The sequence below is a fragment of the Zalophus californianus genome, chromosome 12 (assembly GCF_009762305.2).
Source record: "Zalophus californianus isolate mZalCal1 chromosome 12, mZalCal1.pri.v2, whole genome shotgun sequence".
In the NCBI taxonomy this organism is placed as follows: Eukaryota; Metazoa; Chordata; class Mammalia; order Carnivora; family Otariidae; genus Zalophus; species Zalophus californianus.
The window spans coordinates 57,640,412-57,660,830 of NC_045606.1; the positions used below are offsets into that span (position 1 = coordinate 57,640,412).

At 37.6% G+C, this 20,419-nt stretch overlaps 1 protein-coding gene across 2 annotated transcripts in view; it reads right to left on the minus strand.

Moving 5' to 3' along the window:
• Positions 1 to 13,221, minus strand: part of SKAP2 (src kinase associated phosphoprotein 2) — a 170,776-nt gene extending 157,555 nt beyond the window's left edge. Inside the window, exons 1-3 of one of the 2 annotated variants that reach the window (XM_027573528.1) lie at positions 12,909 to 13,221; positions 3,386 to 3,491; positions 2,773 to 2,798 (exon numbers count right to left, since the gene is read on the minus strand). In XM_027573528.1, the coding sequence (XP_027429329.1) occupies positions 2,773 to 2,798; positions 3,386 to 3,491; positions 12,909 to 12,975 (199 nt within the window). In that variant the 5' untranslated portion in view covers positions 12,976 to 13,221. Of the gene's footprint in view, positions 1 to 2,772; positions 2,799 to 3,385; positions 3,492 to 12,908 lie in introns of those variants that run through there. The other variant, XM_027573527.1, reaches the window with a different exon arrangement.
• Between the last annotated feature and the right edge of the window lie 7,198 nt (positions 13,222 to 20,419).

Below are 20,419 nucleotides of genomic sequence, written 5' to 3' on the forward strand. Positions count from 1 at the left end.
CGATCCTGGGACTCCAGGATCATGACCTGAGCCGAAGGCAGGGCTTAACCAACTGAGCCACCCACGCGCCCCTGGTAATTTATTCGAAAGTCACAATTTATCAGACCTCAATGGAGAATCTAAACTTGAGTACAGAAGGAGATATAATCAAGAATCCTTAATAAATTAAAGAAATGAAAAGGGCAGTTTTCAGACAACAGCTGAAAATGAATATAAACAGCAAATAGAAAATTAACTTAATGAACAAGCTTCAATATCTAGGAGCCACTGTAATAAAATATTTCTACAAGTTCAAATTATTCTTGCCAAAAAAAAAAAAGGAAATACTTTTTAAAAATCCTCTAAGATCTATGCAGCTCAGTGTTTCAACAACTGTATCAATTCAACTAGTTTTAAGAATTGAAAAACATCAAACTATAAATTCTATATTGTTAAATCTCAGGATAAGGGGGTAGTACCTATAGTGTAAGGGGAGGGAAGAGATATGGAGGGAGTAAGGAAGGATGATAAACATCCATGTATATTAGACAAACTAATAATTCACTAATTAGAAATGAATAACTGAATTAATTCATTTTATTTAAGAATTGTTCACCTGGTCCTTTTCTCTTCCATTAATGATATTAAAATGGTATTTAACTGCCATTTTAAAAAGATAAAATAGGTGAAATAGGAATATAAAAGTAAAAAGGAGGAAAACATCCTCTGTTTACTTCATTGTGACCCCATATTGACCTGAGAGAGAGTGAGAGAGAAGGGAGAAAAAGAGAGAAAGAGCAGGAAAACAGCCAAAAGGAATTCTGCCCAGGTCTGCTTGGATGAAGACAACCCAAAACCCCAAAGAGAAAATGTAAGAAGAAAAAGAAAAGCAGCACTATTCAAAACATACTTAGATGAATTTACTCAATGTAGAGGTCTGATACTTACTAATTTCCCATTTAAAAAAAAATATGTATCTTGAATAATCACTTTGTAACTATGAAGTCTGTACTAACTTTGCTACTCCTAACTACAGGAATAATTCTTTTTAGAAGAAATCTGAATATACTTTGAGGGTATAATGGTGTAAAATTACTCAGCTTCTCATATTTCTCCAAGGTATACATCTAATTTATCCATAGGCTTACTTTTAAGCAGGGACTCTTGGTGATTAGTTAACTCAATACTGGAGCATTGAACTACAAATGACTTGTTCAGAGAAAGATGGTGATGGGGAATCTCTGAATTCTGTTGTATTTGAACTCTTATTCCAGGCTCATTTTTCGCTTTCTATCAAATACTACAAATTTGCATTCTCTTTAGAGAAAAAGACTGTACCTCAGCAATATAATTTTAATATCTACATGTCTGAACGAGTCCTAAACCAAAATACCAAAGGCAAAGTTCCTACCCTATTATTGAATCATATACAATTATACAATGACTTCATTATCACGCTTTCTTAGCTTACAATTTTTTAATGTACAAGTAATTAAGTCACAACAAGAGCTTGATAAATAATCACTGGAACAGAGTATGTCTTTTAAGACAGAACCTATAATCTAGTATTCCTCTATAAACAGAGCATTGTATAGAAGTTACAGTAAGAATGCATAAATTCATTATTTCCATATTCAACTAAGCAAAATGCAGTATGATTAAACCCACCGTTCAGGATTAGTTGTCAAGTACAAAGAAGTGGGTATTTGTGGGGAAGAAGAGTTTCCTGCTCTTCTCTTTATTTAATAGTGCTAAAAATTTCCATATGGAAAAAAAATCTCATTCCCTCAAATCACAATGATCTTGATGATTTAATGCGAAAAGAAACTATTAAGTGAAGTTAAGTACTTGGTTTATTGAAACTGTCATTACTCTCTCACTTATCAGTTGGCAGAGACATGAATTACTCTGTGGAACTGCTAACCCCAGTTAGAAGATGCCATACTGTTTTTCCCCAAACCCAGATCCTAACTCCACATAGGTTAGCTGACCTTATGTTGTGACCCTCATACCAGCATCCACAGGCTTCAGGTCATGACCTTTGAATTAGCATCCTGGAAGTAAGGGCCATACCCAGTTTCCCTCATAGAACTGAAGACATGAAATAGTAGGAACTTCCTATGCCCTTCTCGATTTGGTTTTCCATACGCTAAACAACCATCCCCCAAATCTAAAGGAAGTCAATCAGGTTACCAGCACTCTCACATATTTTGAAAAAATTAAATTGAACTCCTCTGAAAATTTCTATAGCATACATTTATTCATATCAAAAGAATCACAGTAATAAAAACCAGCCATTGAGAGAGATTTCACTCATGTTTTCAAACAAAAATTGATACTGTTTTAAGACAATGACTCTTGAAAAACGTTACCTATGAGCAGCCAGCCACAGGCCCTCCTGACCCCACCACAGCTATAAAATCATCTCAGCTGTGTTAAATGGTGTTAGTTTGGTATCTCGCCTCTGCTTTACCGAATTATTCCATCTGTAGCTGCAAGCGTATACTTTTCTCAACAAACTTCTGTCACAGTGTGAAAAAACATTAAAACACCTAACAATGTTAAACACACGAGATTTCTGCATCAGGAGACAGTGCCGAGTAGATTCGGGATATGCTTCTTAATTTTTTTCTCAGCAGGGGGAGCTAGCACTCTCATCTTGAAAGTCTAAGTATACAATCTGGAAATTTAAATTTTGATCCCAACTATCAAATTTCAGTATGTTTTACATTACCCTATTGAACATCTCTACAAGGATAAAAAATTTCAAGGTGGACAAACTTGAGAATTTACCTTTGTCTTGGAAGTCCTGAAGATAGCTGGAAAATAAAGCAAGAATATTATATTCTAAGATGAGGGGTTGACAAATCAAAACAAGGTCTATTCATTGGCAATAATTCACACCTATTTTAAAATCTATATCATAAATACACATTTAGAGAAAAAAGTACTTCCTATCCTGAAATAACAATTCCAAAAGGCTTATGGATTTATAATAAAAGTATTTTTAAAGACCTAAGATACGGTAGTAGAATCAAAATCTTTAGTATCCATGATATACATTTATTCATTTTCATATCTACAGGTATTTATATTAAAATTCTCAATCTACCTTTGTCCTATTATTTAAACCACATACATCCTCAAATAATCAAAATAAACAGATGGATTTTGCTAGAATGCTTAGAAAAAAAATATAATCAAGAACCTTCACAAAAAAGGATAATATGATAAGCGTGTCCGTTTTTAAAAACTATTATAGAGGACATATACTTTGTCCTTTAAAACATTTAACACCAATTAAATTAGGACATAAAAAAGTAATTCTGTTATAATTCTTTATTAAAATGTTAACTACAAAGTTGCTTCTAAGTAAGAAATAATAAACAGCAAGAAAGTGACTTACGTAGACTTTACATCTTTTATCTTCTTAATAAGGGATTCTCTCTTTTCCTTTGCTTTCTTGGATAAATTTTCCCCTCTCAGTGTGTCTGCCACAAATGTTTCAACATCTAAACCATGAAATATAAGAAACAGGATACAAATTATAGGAAAGAATCATTTTTTGTGAAGACAAATAGGACAATGATTGTTTCTACCCATAAGTGTTAATATCTGCACAATTTGTTACAGTTATTTATCAATCCAAAGCATAACAGTTGAAATATGTTTCAAATACTAAGTTGGACAAATCTGCACACCACTTAGCTAATAAAATTTGTATGCTCTACTTATGCTTAGCACAGCAAATGCTATTTGGATGTTTGGCATCATTAAACCAGAGAGAAGCTCACAAGTTTTAATAAACTATGGTGCCCCATAAAACAAATTCTCTCATATAAAAGCAAGCACAGAGCTTTTACGCGTGTGTTACTATCATTTTATAGTATTTTGTAAGCTCCTGTATGAACGGGTCATTCACAATATTATATCAATATGAGCTAATGTCTCTGGCAAGGTCCTGTTTTTCCCAGTGTAATCCATTTTCAGGTATGTGCAATATTTAATGTTTTAAAGGAAAAAATAAATCCCTTCTTCTAGCCAAGATTCCAAATCAAACGCTCCTCCTTCCTACCTGCCCCACCCATTCTACCAGCCACCTTCAAAAAGAAAGGATAATCTGCTGTGTGGTTTTGTGTGTTCTTGCTTTCTGCCTTGGTATTACCACCCAGAAATATTTCTTTAAATAAAGGAAGAAGTGGCAAAAATAGATTCATCCACTATTTTAAAATATAGTAACCAAGGAATAAGACTTTCATGGCTTCATATAGCATTTCCACAAGGCCTCTTTTTTTTTTTAAATTTAGTAAACTTGTAAATTATTCTGCTTTCTAATTCTCTCTAGTACAAAATTCCAACTTGTCCTTACTGGTTTGATTTTATAATAGCCCCATTCATACTGTTCATGAACCACTGTGCAACTTTAAGTTAATTTTATATTCAGAAGTTCAAATCTTGCTTTGAGATATATAAAGGATACCATAAAAAATTTTAAAGTAGGTATGACTGTAAACATCCATATTTCAACTGAAGAGATGTATGTATGTTTTACTTTCTTTTTATTTAACTACTTTGTCTCCTAACTCACACTGATAAAAAGACAGTATCAAAGCATACGATAGATAATACTATATGTAATTAATTCAAAGCACTATAATAGTCTTTCAACTGTACTTATAATTAACCATTTAAAACCTAGTATTTGAAGTAAAACATTGTAATAGATTTTAAATTCTTGATTACAATAGTATCTTGATCCAATAAGCAAAGGTGATTAAACTGTTATCCCATACATTCATAATAAATGTATAAAGATAATTTTTCACTAAATCAATATGATAAATGAAAGAATTAAAATTTAATCTTGGAATAATTTTTTTTAAATAGCTTTCTGGTTTGAAGTCCCTTAATGACTGTTACAAGCAAGTATCAAAACGAAATGAAAGCAAAATGCCACAGCTTCTTTTTACTCAAGCTGTCCATATTTTGAAGAGGAGGACATATAGACATAATCCATAACCAGTGCAAATTAGACCCAGACTTCTAAAGTGAGTTCAAAATAATGAAACTTATTTAAAAACACACACACACAAAAGCACTCTCCCCTAAACTCTTTAAATTTTGTACCCAGAGAAACAAGCAACCTTTGGACATTCAGACATTAGCTGAAATGGAAAAGATCACTGGCTTCTCTGAGATGGTTATAATAAATCTACTTAAAAAAAGTGGAATAAGGGAAGGAGTAGCATCTCTACTGCTGATTCTTTCTTTCAACCAGACTCAGTTCTTGGGAGAATCTCTGGTACAATAATTGGTGAATAGTCTGCTTAATGTTACTTTCACTCAGTGTTTGTCTTTAATTCCCTCATCCACAAGTATTTAATTGCCTATTTTACATTTTCATTACACAATCCAAATTTAAACAAACAGGATCTATTTTCTATCTCCAGAAGCAATAACAGAAGGAATTACAGCCCAAGAGTTATTTCTTTAAAAGGTCCTTTCAGTTCTATAAAAACTCAGAAAACATAAAAAGCTGCAATGCTCTATATAGGGTTTCCTAACACTCCCAAAAAATATTTTTAAAATTCTGACCCATGCTATTTTATGAGGAAATCCTTGTTGAAAGAGTGTGAGACTGCTGGAAGAATCGTGTTGTTTGTTTGTTGAGGGGGAGGAGATTCAGAGATCTGGCAAGAGAAAAAAATCTATAGTTTTAGAGTAGTCTTGATGTATTTATTCTTAAACTAATCCCAGAAAGGGGGTTTAAGGCAACTAAAAAGATTTAATAAACGCTGATTTTTTTTATAAATTATTTCCTAGGAGACAAGAAAAGTGTAAGAACTGTTTTTGCTGTTTTCTTGTGCTTTCTCTTTTTTAACAAATAAGTTAGGAACTCTAAAGTGGAATTGATTCCTGAAATCTTAGTTTGTTGGTGCCCACAGATTTAGTCGGTTTTGAAGTTTTTGAAATCTGGGTTATTTCTTAAAATCCACACGGTGCCCATTTATTTTCGAATTGAACAGAAACGGCCTCTCCCAGGCACCGGACACCCTCTGGATGCGCGGGAGACCCTTCAGCCGTGTCCCTGCGCAAAGCAGGGACCCTGCTCGCCCAGCGCAAAGACCCGGTGAGCGCTGAGAAGTTACTCCGGGCTTTCCTGGGAGACACTTAGGTTCTGCGGTCCTCGAACACTCGACACTTGGAGTGTTAAATCCCGGGGTTCCTGTCACAGGAGCTCTGACTAGAGAGCACGGGTTTGGGGCAGCGCCCTCACCAGACAAATGGGACTGGATCTGTGGCTTTGTAGCTCAGAGCCAGGGTAATATTTCAAAAGCGGGCAATAAAAGTCCTAGACGAATCAAGCGCTCCTCTGGCTGGTTGGAAAAGAGATTTGAAGCTTTTTATTGTGCTCTGAGTAGCCCTGCAAACGATAAACTAGTGAGCGCGTTAGCCCCATTCTATCTTTCTTTAGGGGTTGTGTCCCTCGGTTAATATGTAGATTTCACTGACTCCAGACTGCCTGTAATTCGGAGAACAGCAGTAATTCGATTGCAAGAAAAGATCAGCCCGCTCCTCCCTAGCCTCTCGGCCTGGCGAGTGAGAATGCCTCTTCCTCAGAGGGAGGGGTCTCCACTCACGCACGCACGCATCGAAGCTTGGGGACCCGCTCGGCCCGCGCGGAGAAAGCACAGCTCCCGGGAGCCCCAACGCAGCAGGTCTAACCCCCAACACCACCTCGCCCGCAGCCACACAGACTGCGGGTCAGCGCCGCTGTCATTTAACCCCAGAATTAGCTCCATCTCCATCAGCCTCTGCCCCCGAGGCATCACCAAGGAAAAAAGTTATCCCAGAGACTGCAAATGTGGTGGTGAGTTTTGCTCCTTTTACACCTTAACACTGTCGAGAATAAACCTTATCTCCCGGTACAACTGTAAAGATCTGCGGCAGAGGGCCCTGAGAAGATCAGACTTACAACTGCTCTGTAGATAACTGTTAAGGTCTGAAAACAAAATTAAAAGATGACATCATGTCTTGGCTCAGCAATCTCAAGCAGTTTAAGTTAGAAACCTCTCAAAAGCCATCACAACCCCTAAGAGGCAAACACAGCACACACCAAACCACCGAATGGTATTCCAATTTCCTCTTTTCTTCTTCTTCTGTAGGAATGGACCCCCAGAAAAACTGGCCACCCCCTATATCTTCCCCCGTAGTTCAAGTGGCTAGGACAGGTATTTAATACACACACACACACACACACACACACACACACACACACACACACACACACAGAGGGGGGGGGGGTGCTAACTGCTTTCTACCACCTTCCATATGGATCACACAGTGAAAAACCTGAAACCACAAAAGGTTAGAACGGTTTTTAAATTCCTGCAAACGAAAAAATAAAATGCCACCCTTTCAAAGCTCAGTACACAGGTTCCCACTCTTGAAGAAAGCTGAGGTTTGGCCACTTGCCCTCACCATCCTTCACCAGCCAGCAGCCTAGAAAATGACTTGCTGTGAGATTGTAAATAAGTCACAAAGGTCACACCTGATGTCTTCTGCCTCCTCTCCCAACCACCCAATACCACCCTGAGAAGGCGGCTTGCCTACACACACACACACACACACACACACAGCCTCTGTGATGGCCTAAATTGTATAGGAGAGGGGAAGAATTGGACTGAATCCACTACCATTTGCTCAGCTCCAGATCAATAACATAAGTGTAAAACCAATTACACTTCACCCCTAAATGGCTTTACTTACTTAATTCCACATCCTTCTCTACTTTATGAATTGGGCCAGGTTTTACTATGTATTCACTAAGGTACTATTACCAAACTTAATATGGTGAGAAACCCAGCCAAACTTTAAGACGACATCAGAAAAAAAATAATAAGCTTTTCTTCTCTGTTACAGGGGGTACAGTCTGATCAAACACCTACTGGTAAAAACATAAAAATCAATTAAACTGGGCACATGTAGATCAATGGAGCCAATGCCCAAAGTTGGAAAGTGGCTAAGTGAAAAGTTATTGATTCTCTAATCAATGTCTTCCCTTGATTACTTAGCACTTTTACCGGTTATGGTTGAACTGTGGATTTTCCAAACATGGAAGAAGAGGAGCCAAGGAGTTCTCATAGTACAATAAGTAAAACATTCCTGAGTCTTACAATCCAATCATCTGACAAAATTTTCAAAATTGGCTTTGGAGGCGAAATGACTTATTTTGATAGAAAACTGGGCTGTTGAAGAATATAGATGAACATCTTTCACCTCTAAAAGATGACTCTTGATAAATAACACCTTATAATAATCAAAATCTTTTTACCACACATTTTCAAAGAAGCCACAGTGAATAACACATTAGTCTGAGATTTACACTATATTCACTGTTAGGCAGCATCTATTGTAATGTGCTCAGTATGTGATTGAAAAAGAAATGTAAACTCAGTGGAATGAAAAAGATAGACTTGGCTTTAATTGAAAAAGACAAACTAAGTGAATAATGAGTATATAAAAACTAGCCTATGCCACTTTTATCACCCATATATGACACTTAATCTTAAATTTATGAGAGACAACTGAAGTGTGTTTCAAATCACCAGAGGCTTTTCCTACGCTGTTGTTTCTATCTTCCTTCTAGTAATACTTTAATGCTGATAATGTAGAGATAAACCCATTTGGAAATTTTTTTCTCATTTTTTAATATATTTAGATTCCTTTCTTTTTAAAGAAATCCAGTGATAACCTGGATTGAGTAACTATAAAAACTGTACATATTATCAAGAGCCTTATTTAGTAATCTGAGACGAAAATACTTTCAATGGAAAGTGATGTTGGAAAACAAACCAAAGATCCCCTCCCAAGAAAAAGTAGGATATTATACGCTTAATATAGGCAAATAATTTTCTTAACATCACATCTTAATTCATCTATGTTATTTAAACCATAACAAGAAATTATAAATTTTTGATCCTTTGATTTACAAACACATATTCCTGTTTCTAGAAGAGAAAACCTTAGAAGCATCATAGACTGATTTCATTTTGAGTTCAAATGTCCTCATAGCAACTTTATGCTCATTAGTTATTACTGCCAAAATGGGGCAGGCTTGTTCTTGCTCTGTAGGAAAATCCAGGTGCTAAAGAAGTAGGTGACTACTGGTGACTCAGTAGGTGGCACTCTTCCCTTTACATACTCAGCCAATGCCCCAGAAGCAAATTATGGGACCCTAGATGTACCATAAATAATTCTCATAGGAAAAATAAACCCAAAATGTTGACCAAATTATAAATGGAACTTAGGAAAGGTGGAAATCAAACCATACTATTCTTAGCATTGAAAAAATTCTCCCTCTATTTCAACTGAATTGCATTCTTTACCTTGTGCCCCTAAAGGGATTATCAATTTTAATGTGTGAAGTTTAAAAAAAAAAAAAATGTTCTAGAAATCCCCAGTAGGGAAAGATGCAATATTTCTAATCAAGACTGCCCTGTGAAAAAAAACCTCAAAGTCACTTTGCAGAAACCATATAGCCACTTTGTTTATTGTTGGTTTGGTTTGGTTTGGTTTTGATTTTTCAGAGTACTGACAACCACTATTTTCTCCTGTTAGTGTTGGTTTCATTTTCTAACTTAATAAAAAGAAACTTACATCCTCTTAGAGCTTTTCTCTTCAAACATGTTGTCCTAAAACAAATTAATGAGAATGAATGAGAATATCTGATTGCAAACTACCAACATCCAGTATTCAAAGAATGATTAAACAAATGAAGGGGGTTGAGAGCCCGTAGTTCTAGTTCCTCTCACTTTCTCGCCTGCCCAGAGAAAAAACTCACATAAATCAAGATTATTCTTGCTGTTAGTCCTAGTCAAAATATTTGGATGTAGGAAAAGATTAAATGGACAAGATTCAGAATTATCCATTGATTCTAATTATCCAGGCTAAACTTGTTCTTCCATTGTTGTGAAAAAAAATGAAAGGTTGCCTGTAGTGCATAGGCAGTTCAAAATTTGCTTTTAACAAAAATCTATAACCTTTTTTCTATTCATGTAACAGAAGAAAAATACAACACTTTTATAAGAAGTATAGGCTTTCAAGATTTAATATACTGATCCCAGAGAAATATGTATCACTAACAGTCAAAACTATAAGCCCCTTTTTCAAGAGTATCATTAAATGTACTTAAGAATGATAGCATCTATGGGTTTTTGCATTTCTAGAGAATGTTTTAGAGGGGAAGGAATGAGAAGAGAGAGGAACAAATATTGAAGGGAAGCCTAAAACTGCTATAATCAGAAAGAAAAATAAAGAGAAAGAAAATAATATAAACTGATAAGAATACATTGAGCACCTATCTCTATCAAGCAGTCGAAATGTCAAACATTTAACACGTATGACATACAATGATTTGGATAATAGGCACATGGAACACAAAGGGAACTGTCTGAGCAATGTTATTTTGATAGGCATTATCTTTTGACTTTATATCCTTTTTTTCTGTAGGCAAGGATTTTAAGTGCCTGAAAAGTTTAGGTCCTTATCTTCTCTACATGGGAATTCTAGCATGGTGTCAAACATTCTCAGAGGGCTCAACTGTTAACTACAACCACCACTACTAATATCTCCTCTTAGTTTCAGAAAGTACTAGGTAATCCAGCATTCAAACCAATGCTCTCCCTCTATAGTTTTAGTAATTTTAAATCTAACCATGTACTATTACCCAACACACTTGAATTATGCAAATAATCATGCACAATCCCAACAGAATTTTTTGGATGCAAAATGTGAAAAAGCTGCTGAGAACCTTTATTCTTGAAACCTTTCCAGAAAGATTTTAATTACAGTCAAACACAAAATGTTAACATCTTTCTTTGAATAAGTTAAAAAAGAAAACTGAAAAACACTAGTTCTCGTTTCATTTCTTTAAAAAGTATAGATAGATAATCCCTCAAATCCATACCTCTTGAAAATGTCCTCTGAAAATAAAGTGTAAGCCAAAGTTTAATATTAATTTTAATTTTTTTTCGTATTTTTAATTTTCATATTTTCATATTTGTTTTTAATACTTCATGTGTTTTGATATGTGATTTGTTTAATAATATGAAATATTGAAAACATCAGTAAGATGACTTTTAAAACACTCATTTCAGACATTATGCAGGCATATTAACTGACTAAAGAGAGAGAAATGGCTAAATAGGAAGTTAGCATTGGTAGATAATTTAAATATTATGTAATTCTAAGCTTTCAACAAATTATATACATAAGGGCCAAATGAAATATTTGTTATCTATGGGAATCAGAGAATAATGTCCCATAACCTATATGTCATACTATCTGCAAAAGTATGATTATGGACCCAAACAGCAAACTGCCTCCTGTTGGAGCTCTCAAGCTTTAAAGGTGTGCACCCAAAGGTCTGAACTTTATTTCTTAAAGTCAAAAATTCAGAATTAGAATATCCTGAAAGTGGTGCCATCTACTTCTGGAGTAATGATAAACACTTCTCTGGTCTGGTTATTAAAATAGTATTCTAAACACGCAATTCCAGCATTGTAACAATGAAAACGTTAACTGTAGTAAAACAAAATCAGCACTAATGAGAAACTCTCACATAATGGAATAAAAGCTGCCTTAAATCAGTCTTTATAGTTCCTTATATTTCTCTTAGTGGTACCCATTAATGACAATAAGCATTCTTAGAGTAAAATACTATCCCACCACAAATGCATTTATCACACTGTAATCGTGTTCAGACAAACTTAAGTCTGCATCCATTCGCTCTCGGTTTTATTCTCTTGATCATATTCATGATGCTAACCAGCAAAACAGCATATTAGGAGATTTGGTCTCATAAGCAACTTACTATTTAAAATGTCACATTTTAGATACTAATTTTTGAGAGTTAAAATAAGCAACTTGTAATAGACATCTAAAAGAAACTCCTTTAATCCAGCTATTCAGGACCAATACTTAAAGGTAAATACTTGAGACAACTAAAGTAAAACAGTCAAAATTCAGTTTCTAGAATTCTGATGTCCCTATAACAAAGTGAATGATAGTAAGAATTCCAGAGCATCAGGATAGGTAAGATTTGCGCTACCCTAAAAGGACGTGTTTTCTACTTCGTGCAGAAATATACATCTCCAGATATCTAGTAATGAACTAGTAGTGGATTCGTAATATCCTCGAAGAACCGCATCTTTAACTCCTAACGTAAGTTCCTATAAATGGTCATTTAAAACTGAAAAGGGGAAGATGAGGGTGCAAAGATGAAGTACTTTCATCGTGTGACACAGGAAGTTGGACCTTAACACATACTTCCTTTTTTGTTTTCTTATGTTACTCAGGCCAAGACAAGTGGCCATTTGAGACTCAGGCCCTCTTTGAAAGTCTTAAATATGAGCGCAATGAATGTTCAAGAAAAAAAGAGAGTTTTAGAAATGACAATACCTTGCGTCCCACAACCTCTAACACCTGTAGCTCTGACATCTTTTTGCATCTTTACACCCTTCTCCTCCATTGGCCAGGCCACCGAAGAAGTACTTCTTTGACTTCTGATCCCTTCCCAGTTCTCACACACGCATTCATTATCATTTCCTCTCTCCCTCCCTCTCTCTTCTCTCTTTCTCACACATACACGCACATGACGTCCTCACGATGCATACAGAAATGTCCTGATCCCATTAGTGTAGTCCATCAAGGAGGGCTTCCCCACCATCCTCGAACCCCATTTCAACACACGCCCACTCCCCTTCTCAGACCCCTCTTCCCCATTCCCAGTCCTGCTCCCACTGGCCAGGAGACAGGGAAGCGTGGGGAGGGAGGGCAGACTCGCTGAACGCTTCTGTCCCCACCGGCTCGCCGTCCCCTCGCCCCCGGCCCAGCAGCGTCGCCCGCCCCCTTCCCCAGATCTTTACCTGCCAACAGGTTCCTAATTTCCTCAGGGAGGGGGTAGGGAGAGGAGGTGCTGCTGGGGTTGGGCATGTTAGGAAGCGCGGGGCGTGCGGGGAAAAGACCTGTGCTGAAAGGGGGACCGACGGGCTGAGGTTGCGGCTGCGACCTAGACTCAGGCTAGCGGTCCCGGTCAGGACAGCGGTGCTACGAGTCCGGACACTGCCGGGCTGGGGCTCACAACAAGGAAGTCACTGAAGCCCCAGCTAGCAGCTGCTGGACTCTCTGCCCAGCCCCGCCCGGCAGATGGGGGCGGGGCGATGGGCTGGGAGAAGACCCGAAGCGCCTGAGGGGCTCAACTGCGCATGCGTATCCTATGGTTTTCCTACCCTCGGAGAAGAGCCTCGGCACAGACCACACCCACCCCTACGTCAGGGAGCGGGAGGAGCGGCTGGTGGGAAGGGAGCCGACTGGGGCTGCGTCACCTGATCTGGAGTCTGAAGCGCCTTGCAGCCATTTTAGTTACTGGTGCGTCCACAACTGCTGACCGTTTCGCCAGGATCCCGAAAAAATAAGGTATCCGTAGTGCCCTTAAGTTTTCCGCTTAAGGGACCTCTAGCCAAAGGTTAGCCCCGCCGAAGTTTAACACCTCGCGTGGTAACCCGCAAGGACTTTTCGGCCGCCCTAAACTAGTATGGCCTTCTTTGTCCGATTGAATGAGGTAACCAAGTCCCATCTTCCGCCAGTCTTCCCTGAGAGGCCAGTCTGGAGCTGCTCCAGAGAGCTATCTCATTGGCTCTTAAATTACTTTTCTACCTAATTCTTATTGTTGGGCGACTTCCCCCACTACGAACGAGGAGTGAGAAGTTCTAGTCACTATCCTTTTGCGTTAAAAAAGAAAAAAACAGTTAAATAGCCATAGATATTACCGTCCCATCTATAAGCATCAAAAAGAAAACTGCTGGTGATTAGTAGAATGGAATTATAAAATGTGTTCACTACAACCTGATCGGCAAATATTTATTCCATGTCTTCTATCTGTAAATCTTACAGATTTTCTGTAAAACCCAAAAGACACGTTCTGGTGCCTTTAAAGTGTGTTTGTGTGTGTGTGTGTGCATGCTATATACTGTATATGTGTGTGTAACTATATGTGTGTGTATATATATATATTTATGTTCTGAATGTGTGTGTGTATTCGCCCCACCTCATATGGGAACTGCTGCCCTGATAAAGCTCTTTCCTCATGCTACTATTGTATTTTGAAGATTGTATTGTGGTATGTGGTGTGTAAATTGTTTATTCCTCTACCCTCCGACCCTCACTGGATCAATAGTCCTTAAACTTCAGTTTGCATTAGAATGACCCAGAGAATTTATTAACAATGCAGATTCTCAAGTTCCACTCCCAGAGATTCTAATTCTGTCTGTTTAGGGTGGGACCTGATTATTTCCATTTTAAACAAGCCCTCAGGTAGTTCTGATTCTAGACATCCTAAAATTTGATTTGATCACTTTAACACTTTATAGCTCCTATAGGGCACAAAATTTGTCATAACTTATCTTTCATCCCCACCTGGAGTCCTAAATTTGACATAAGTAATGGCTCTAGTAATATTTCATACAAAAAAGTCTCAGACAGTAATAGTAAAAAATTAAGTGGTCAGATGCAATGACATTTTTGTATAATTCTGTAAGAGATAAACAACAAACGCTAATTGGAAAAGGAAAAATTAGAACACGTTGAAGTCCTCTCAAAACAAAAAGTAGGGGCTCCTGGCTGGCTCAGTCAGAAGAACATGTGACTTTTGATCTGGGGGTTGTGAGCCCCATATTGGGTGTGGAGATTACTAAAATAAACTTTAAAAAACGCAAAAACAAGACAAAAACTTTATAATAGAAGTAAGACACAAAGTAACTACAAAAAACACCCCCCAGAAAACAAACCCATTCCCTAAAATGGAATCTGAAATTCCTACTCAGATTTAGAAATATGATGAATTACAGAAAGAGTGCTAGAAATTAGATTTATTTTTGGTGGAGGTAAAAGTAAATAGTCATTTTACAACGTAGGTGCTCCAACTTCTAAGAGAATTATTATTCTTAAACTACAAAATTATCTTCCTCCTTAAAGAAAGAAGAAACTATTTCATGGACATTTTATGTTAGTGAGGATTCTACCTTCCTTTAGAGTTATCCCATATAATTCTTTCTCTTGTCACATTTTTTATTAAAGCAGGCCTCCAAATGTTCCTATCCTTTGTTTCCTTCTGATAGAACTGACCACATTTTTTTCTTTATTCTTGTGTCTCATTTATTTATTTATACTCCACTCATTCCACAAAGGAATTGAAGTGATTTACTCTTGTATCATATAGACAGTTTTCTGGAGTGGATCAAATGGACAGTGTCTACACTGCTCATTATGACAAGTCATTCTTGTTAGTGAGAGACAGGAAACTATTAAGATTGCCTTAAAATACATAGCATCTAGTCCAAATAAAAAAGGCAATAACAGAAAATGGGCTTTTTGTATGAAACACATTTCCTCTACTTAGGAAGCCATTCTCAGACACAGGTTTGTGATGGATTCACTTGGGCAATGCTTTGTATACTCTATCATTTTTACTGTTTATTGTTAAAGTTACTGAAATTGATTATAAGACAGAGAAATAAAGAGAGGCTAAAAGAAATACATTCTTATTTCTCTTGTTTCCAAATGTTTCCATAACAAAAACTAGGAAGGAAATCAAATCATACTTTTCATTCTTTAAACTACTCATATTAGGTAAGAAAGAATAATAAACGAAATTTTAAATCTCAACCTGTAAGAGGAGTAACAGCTTCCCTACCATTCCACAAAGAAGAGACTAGACTCCGGGAAAAATCTCATGATTTGTCTTCTCAAAAGGAGATCCTTCAATTCAAAGAAGATGTATATAGAGATATATCGAGAGATATATAGGTATATATCCCTGGAACTAAAGCTAACCCGCTTCCTTACATTTTTCAAATTTAGTTTAGCTGAGTCAAGTATTTGCCCACAGGCCTAGGGTTAAAAGAATTTAAATGAGCATTGAAGAAGAACAATGAGCTAAAACACAATTTACTTTTTTTTCTCTGCACCTCTTATCTTCCTTTAGTTTGGCATTCTTAGTCATGTGAAAGAAAGATTATATTTTATACTTAGGCATTGTATAGTTATTTGTTTCCATATAACAAAACTTAGCTTTAAACACTAGCATCTCACATAGTTTCTGATGGTCAGGAATCCATGAGCGGTTTAGCTGAATGGCCCCTGCTCAGTCTCTCACGAGGTTACAGTCAGGCTGTAGGCTGGGTTGCGATCATCTGAAGACTTGACCATAGCTAAAGGATTAGCTTTGAAGAAAATGCAACCACAGGACTGTTGGCTGCAGTCCTCCATTCCTCTCTGGCTGTTGGCAAAAGACTCACTTCCTCACTACATAGACTTCTCCCCAGGGCTGCTCAAATGTCCCTTTGACAGGGCACCTAGCTTCCCCTGGAGCAAGTGATCCAAGAGATAGCCCAACCAAGACAGAAGCTGCAGTGTCTTAATCTCAGATGTGGCATCACTTTGCTGCTGCCATATTGTATTGGTCCCACAGACTAAGCCTGGTATGTAGAGGGAAGGGACTATACGAGGCTGGAGCTTGAAGTTCACAAGGCAGGGAGTCAGGAAGGGAAGATAGAGGAGATTCGTGACAAGCTGGAATGCGGAAGCACAAGCCGTGTTCACGAGGACCGTCTGAAACCACAGCTAGCTTTTGCTGCCTCTCATCCTGGTGGTATGGATGCCCTGCTGAAGTCAGGGTCCTTGCTTACAGAGTTAACACACACTTGCCCCAGCAGTCAGAATTGAAAGGAGGATCCAACAGAAGACAGAGCAGTTTGTCCTATCTGGCTTTTTGGCCTGGTAGCTGCTGCAGGCCAATGAGGTGAACCAGCAGACAAGTGACAACATACGGGAGCCACAAAGTGACTACTGTGTCACGTGTGTAAATCTCACACAAGAATCTCTTTTGTGACTAATGATGTTCTATATGCTGGCTAACCGACAATAATAGAAAAATAAACAAAAATTAAAACAAACTAATTAATAAGAATCTCTTTTGTGGCCCACGCCAGCCAGAAACAGACATAAAAGGGAATTCCAGGAAAAGTAGGTTGACAGATTGCAAAGCCACCAACCACACACTTGTACTAGTATATGTAAAGAGTGGATTAGACAAAAGAAGCAATTGAAATCTTGCATTTGTTTTGCAGCCTAATACATTTTTAAAACTTTTTATTTATTTATTTGACAGAGAGAGAGAGGGAGCACAAGCAGAGGGAGTGGAATAGGGAGAAGCAGGCTTCCCGCGGAGCAGGGAGCCCGATGCGGGACTCGATCCCAGGACCCCGGGATCATGACCTGAGCCGAAGGCAGTCGCTTAGCCAACTGAGCCACCCAGGTGCCTCTACCTTTTTTAAAACTTTTTAAAGCCATTGTGTCTTTCAAGTCATCTAGTAAGGGCTCTTTTAAGAATTTTCAGAAATGAAACTTTGCTTTTATTTTCTAGATTCTTATTCCTCTCTTCATTTGAATCATCTAGGGCTAGTAGGTATGAGTTTATCATTGTGTGGTGCCAGCAAGAAAAAAATTATATTCTCACTGGAATTAGCCTTCAAAGATATGACACAGAAGCCCACCAAAACCAACAGGTTCTAATAGATGCAGCTCACTAACTTGTCTTTTCAGTTTTTAGGTCGTAATTATTATTAATCGTGTTAGTATCATTTATTAACAAGATAAGGAAACACATTCATTCTCCTTTGCTCTCCATCTCATTTGCATATACACAAACATGTGCTCAGGCACTTTGCTGCCCTGGCCAATCATTTTAATATGAGAATAATAAGCAACTTAATATGGACCAGATTTGAGTTCTTAACAAGATGTTGTATGTCTTTAGGATTCCACAGATTAGGAATAAGGTAAGAGAATGTCCATTCCATTCCAGACTTGTTAGGGGCTGCCTGGTTCTCTCCCCAGGTAACATCCCTCTTCTCCCTTTAAGTGAAGTTAATTTCCCCTATCTAGAATCTCAGTGCTAGAGATCTCACCATTGTAACATCAGCTCTGATGGTAATCTGGCTCTGGCCTTATATCCTAGTTCTAGTAACTAAGTTTCTCCTGCCTGGGTTCTGAAACCAAGTCTTTTACTTTGCCTACTTTCAGTAAAGGGACTTTTTTTGTTTGTTTGTTTACTTCTAGCCCTCTTGGACTATGGCTCTGTCTTTCTCTCACAATCTTGATTTATAGTCTGGTGTTATATTCTAGGTGGATCTCCAGAACCCATATCCCTGGGTTGCATTCTGCTAATCAGGCTTGATCCCCAGAGTATGTACCCTAAGAACATGCCAAGAAAATGCTCATTCTTTATACTATATAAAGTTGAATGCAGACCCCCTTCTCTCCATGTAAACTGTTTTATTCCTCTATGGTTTGGTGAGGTTACCTTGAGCTGTGAACAGGTGCATAAAAAGATAAGAACTTTTGATTTTCCCCCTCAATTCTTTCCTCAAAATCTTTACTTTCTACCTCAGAGTCCCAATTGAGTGACCTTGAAGATTCCATTTTATTTTTGGCTCAGAAGAGACTTAACAGAGAATTATCCTTGAACTTAACCTAAGAGATAATTTGCAAGGCCACTGGTGTAATTTAAGCATTTCCAGGGTTGTCTGGCTGGCTCAGTCAGTAGAGCACACGACGCTTGATCTCGGGGTCATGAGTTTGAGCCCCACGTCAGGTGTTCAGATTACTTTAAAAAAATATTCAGTATAGGGGCACCTGGGTGGCTCAGTCGTTAAGCATCTGCCTTCGGCTCAGGTCTTGATCCCAGGGTCCTGGGATCAAGCCCTGCATTGGGCTCCCTGCTCCGCAGGAAGTCTGCTTCTCCCTCTCCCACTCCCCCTGCTTGTGCTCTCTCTCTCACTGTGTCTCTCTCTGTCAAATAAATAAATAAAATCTTCTAAAAAAATATTCAGTATAATATAAGCCTTTCCAATCCACCCCACTCTCAAGGATGACTCTGACCTGCACTCCCTGAAGTTCTATCAACCAGAGACTTAAGAGAGTGGCTGGGTAACTATCTCCCTGTGCACCTCAGTCTAGACTGATTTGAGCAATCAGGTCTTCTAATACCTGGATTAAGCACCCCTGTGGCTCTGGATGAAAGATAACTAAAACAGTGGTTTGGAATTTAAAACACCCTGAGAGAAGGCAGGTTGCATAGACCTTCCAAGGAATGGTTTCAGGACTAGCTGTGTAAAGCAAGCAAAGTCTTTATGGGTATATTTTATGCTGTGTGCCCCACTCTTTCTTTAGGATAGCCCTGGTCCCCACAACATCCTTACCAACATTTAATGAGAAGATAGTCTTCTAGAAGAATGAAACTGAAGAACATGACTGCCTTACTAATTAAACTTTGGAAGACTCACATTTGGGCTCTGAGTCTTAATTGGCTCAATATGAACTATTTATTCAATTATTTTTGTTACAGTTTTATTTTGTTTTTGTTTTGTTATTGTAGCTCTTTTCAAAAACCACGAATTTAGAGGAAAGATAATTTTCATATATACTTCTAGAATCATTTTATAGCTAAGTTGGCAGAGATTTTAGAACATTAAATAATTAGAAACAGGCCAAAATTTCTTTCTATATACAAAGACAAAACAGTAAATTGTGATCAGAGTCCTTCTTATTATTATACTACATCTATTCTCACTAGGCAATTTGAAAATACCAAGCTGTCTTCAGCAACAGTAATTCAGTGGGTTTGTGCCTAATATATTCATGAAGGGCTTTGATGGATTTGATAACCATAAGCAGCTGTTAACATTAAATTGCCATTTAATTTTTTTCAGTGACTTTCAAAGTTGTCAATATTAAACAGTAGTGTTTTACAAATGACTACTCTAAGACCAATAAGAGTAAAATTAAATAAAATTTAAAAGTCTCAACCAAATTCCCCCTTTTCTCCATAGTGTCCCACTACTAAGCAAACAGAAAGGGACAAAGAATTTTACAGGGCTTGAAGCACTGCTTTGTTATATTTGCCTATAATTTCTCCCATCCCTTCCCCACCCCACCCCAATTAATTTTTGTCCTTTTTTTCATATCTCTCATCTTTGGTTGAAAAAAAAATGAACTGAGAAAACTACTGGGCAGGTCCACTTAAATATAAGCAACCATAACTGCAGTGACAAAAAAATGAAGCATGTTTGTCCTCATCCTCCCACAAGGAGGTGAGGCATGTACTTTCTGATTGTGATTATCATTACTTTTTATTTTTCCAGGTTTTTTGAGATACAGTTGACATACAATGCGGTGTGGGTTTAAAGTGCACAATGTTATGATTTGGTATATGTGTATAATACACAATGTTTACTACAATAAGGTTATTAACACATTGAGGTGCGTGCTTCTTAATAATCTAGGTGCACCAAAAAAAGTAATGGACCACAAGAATATC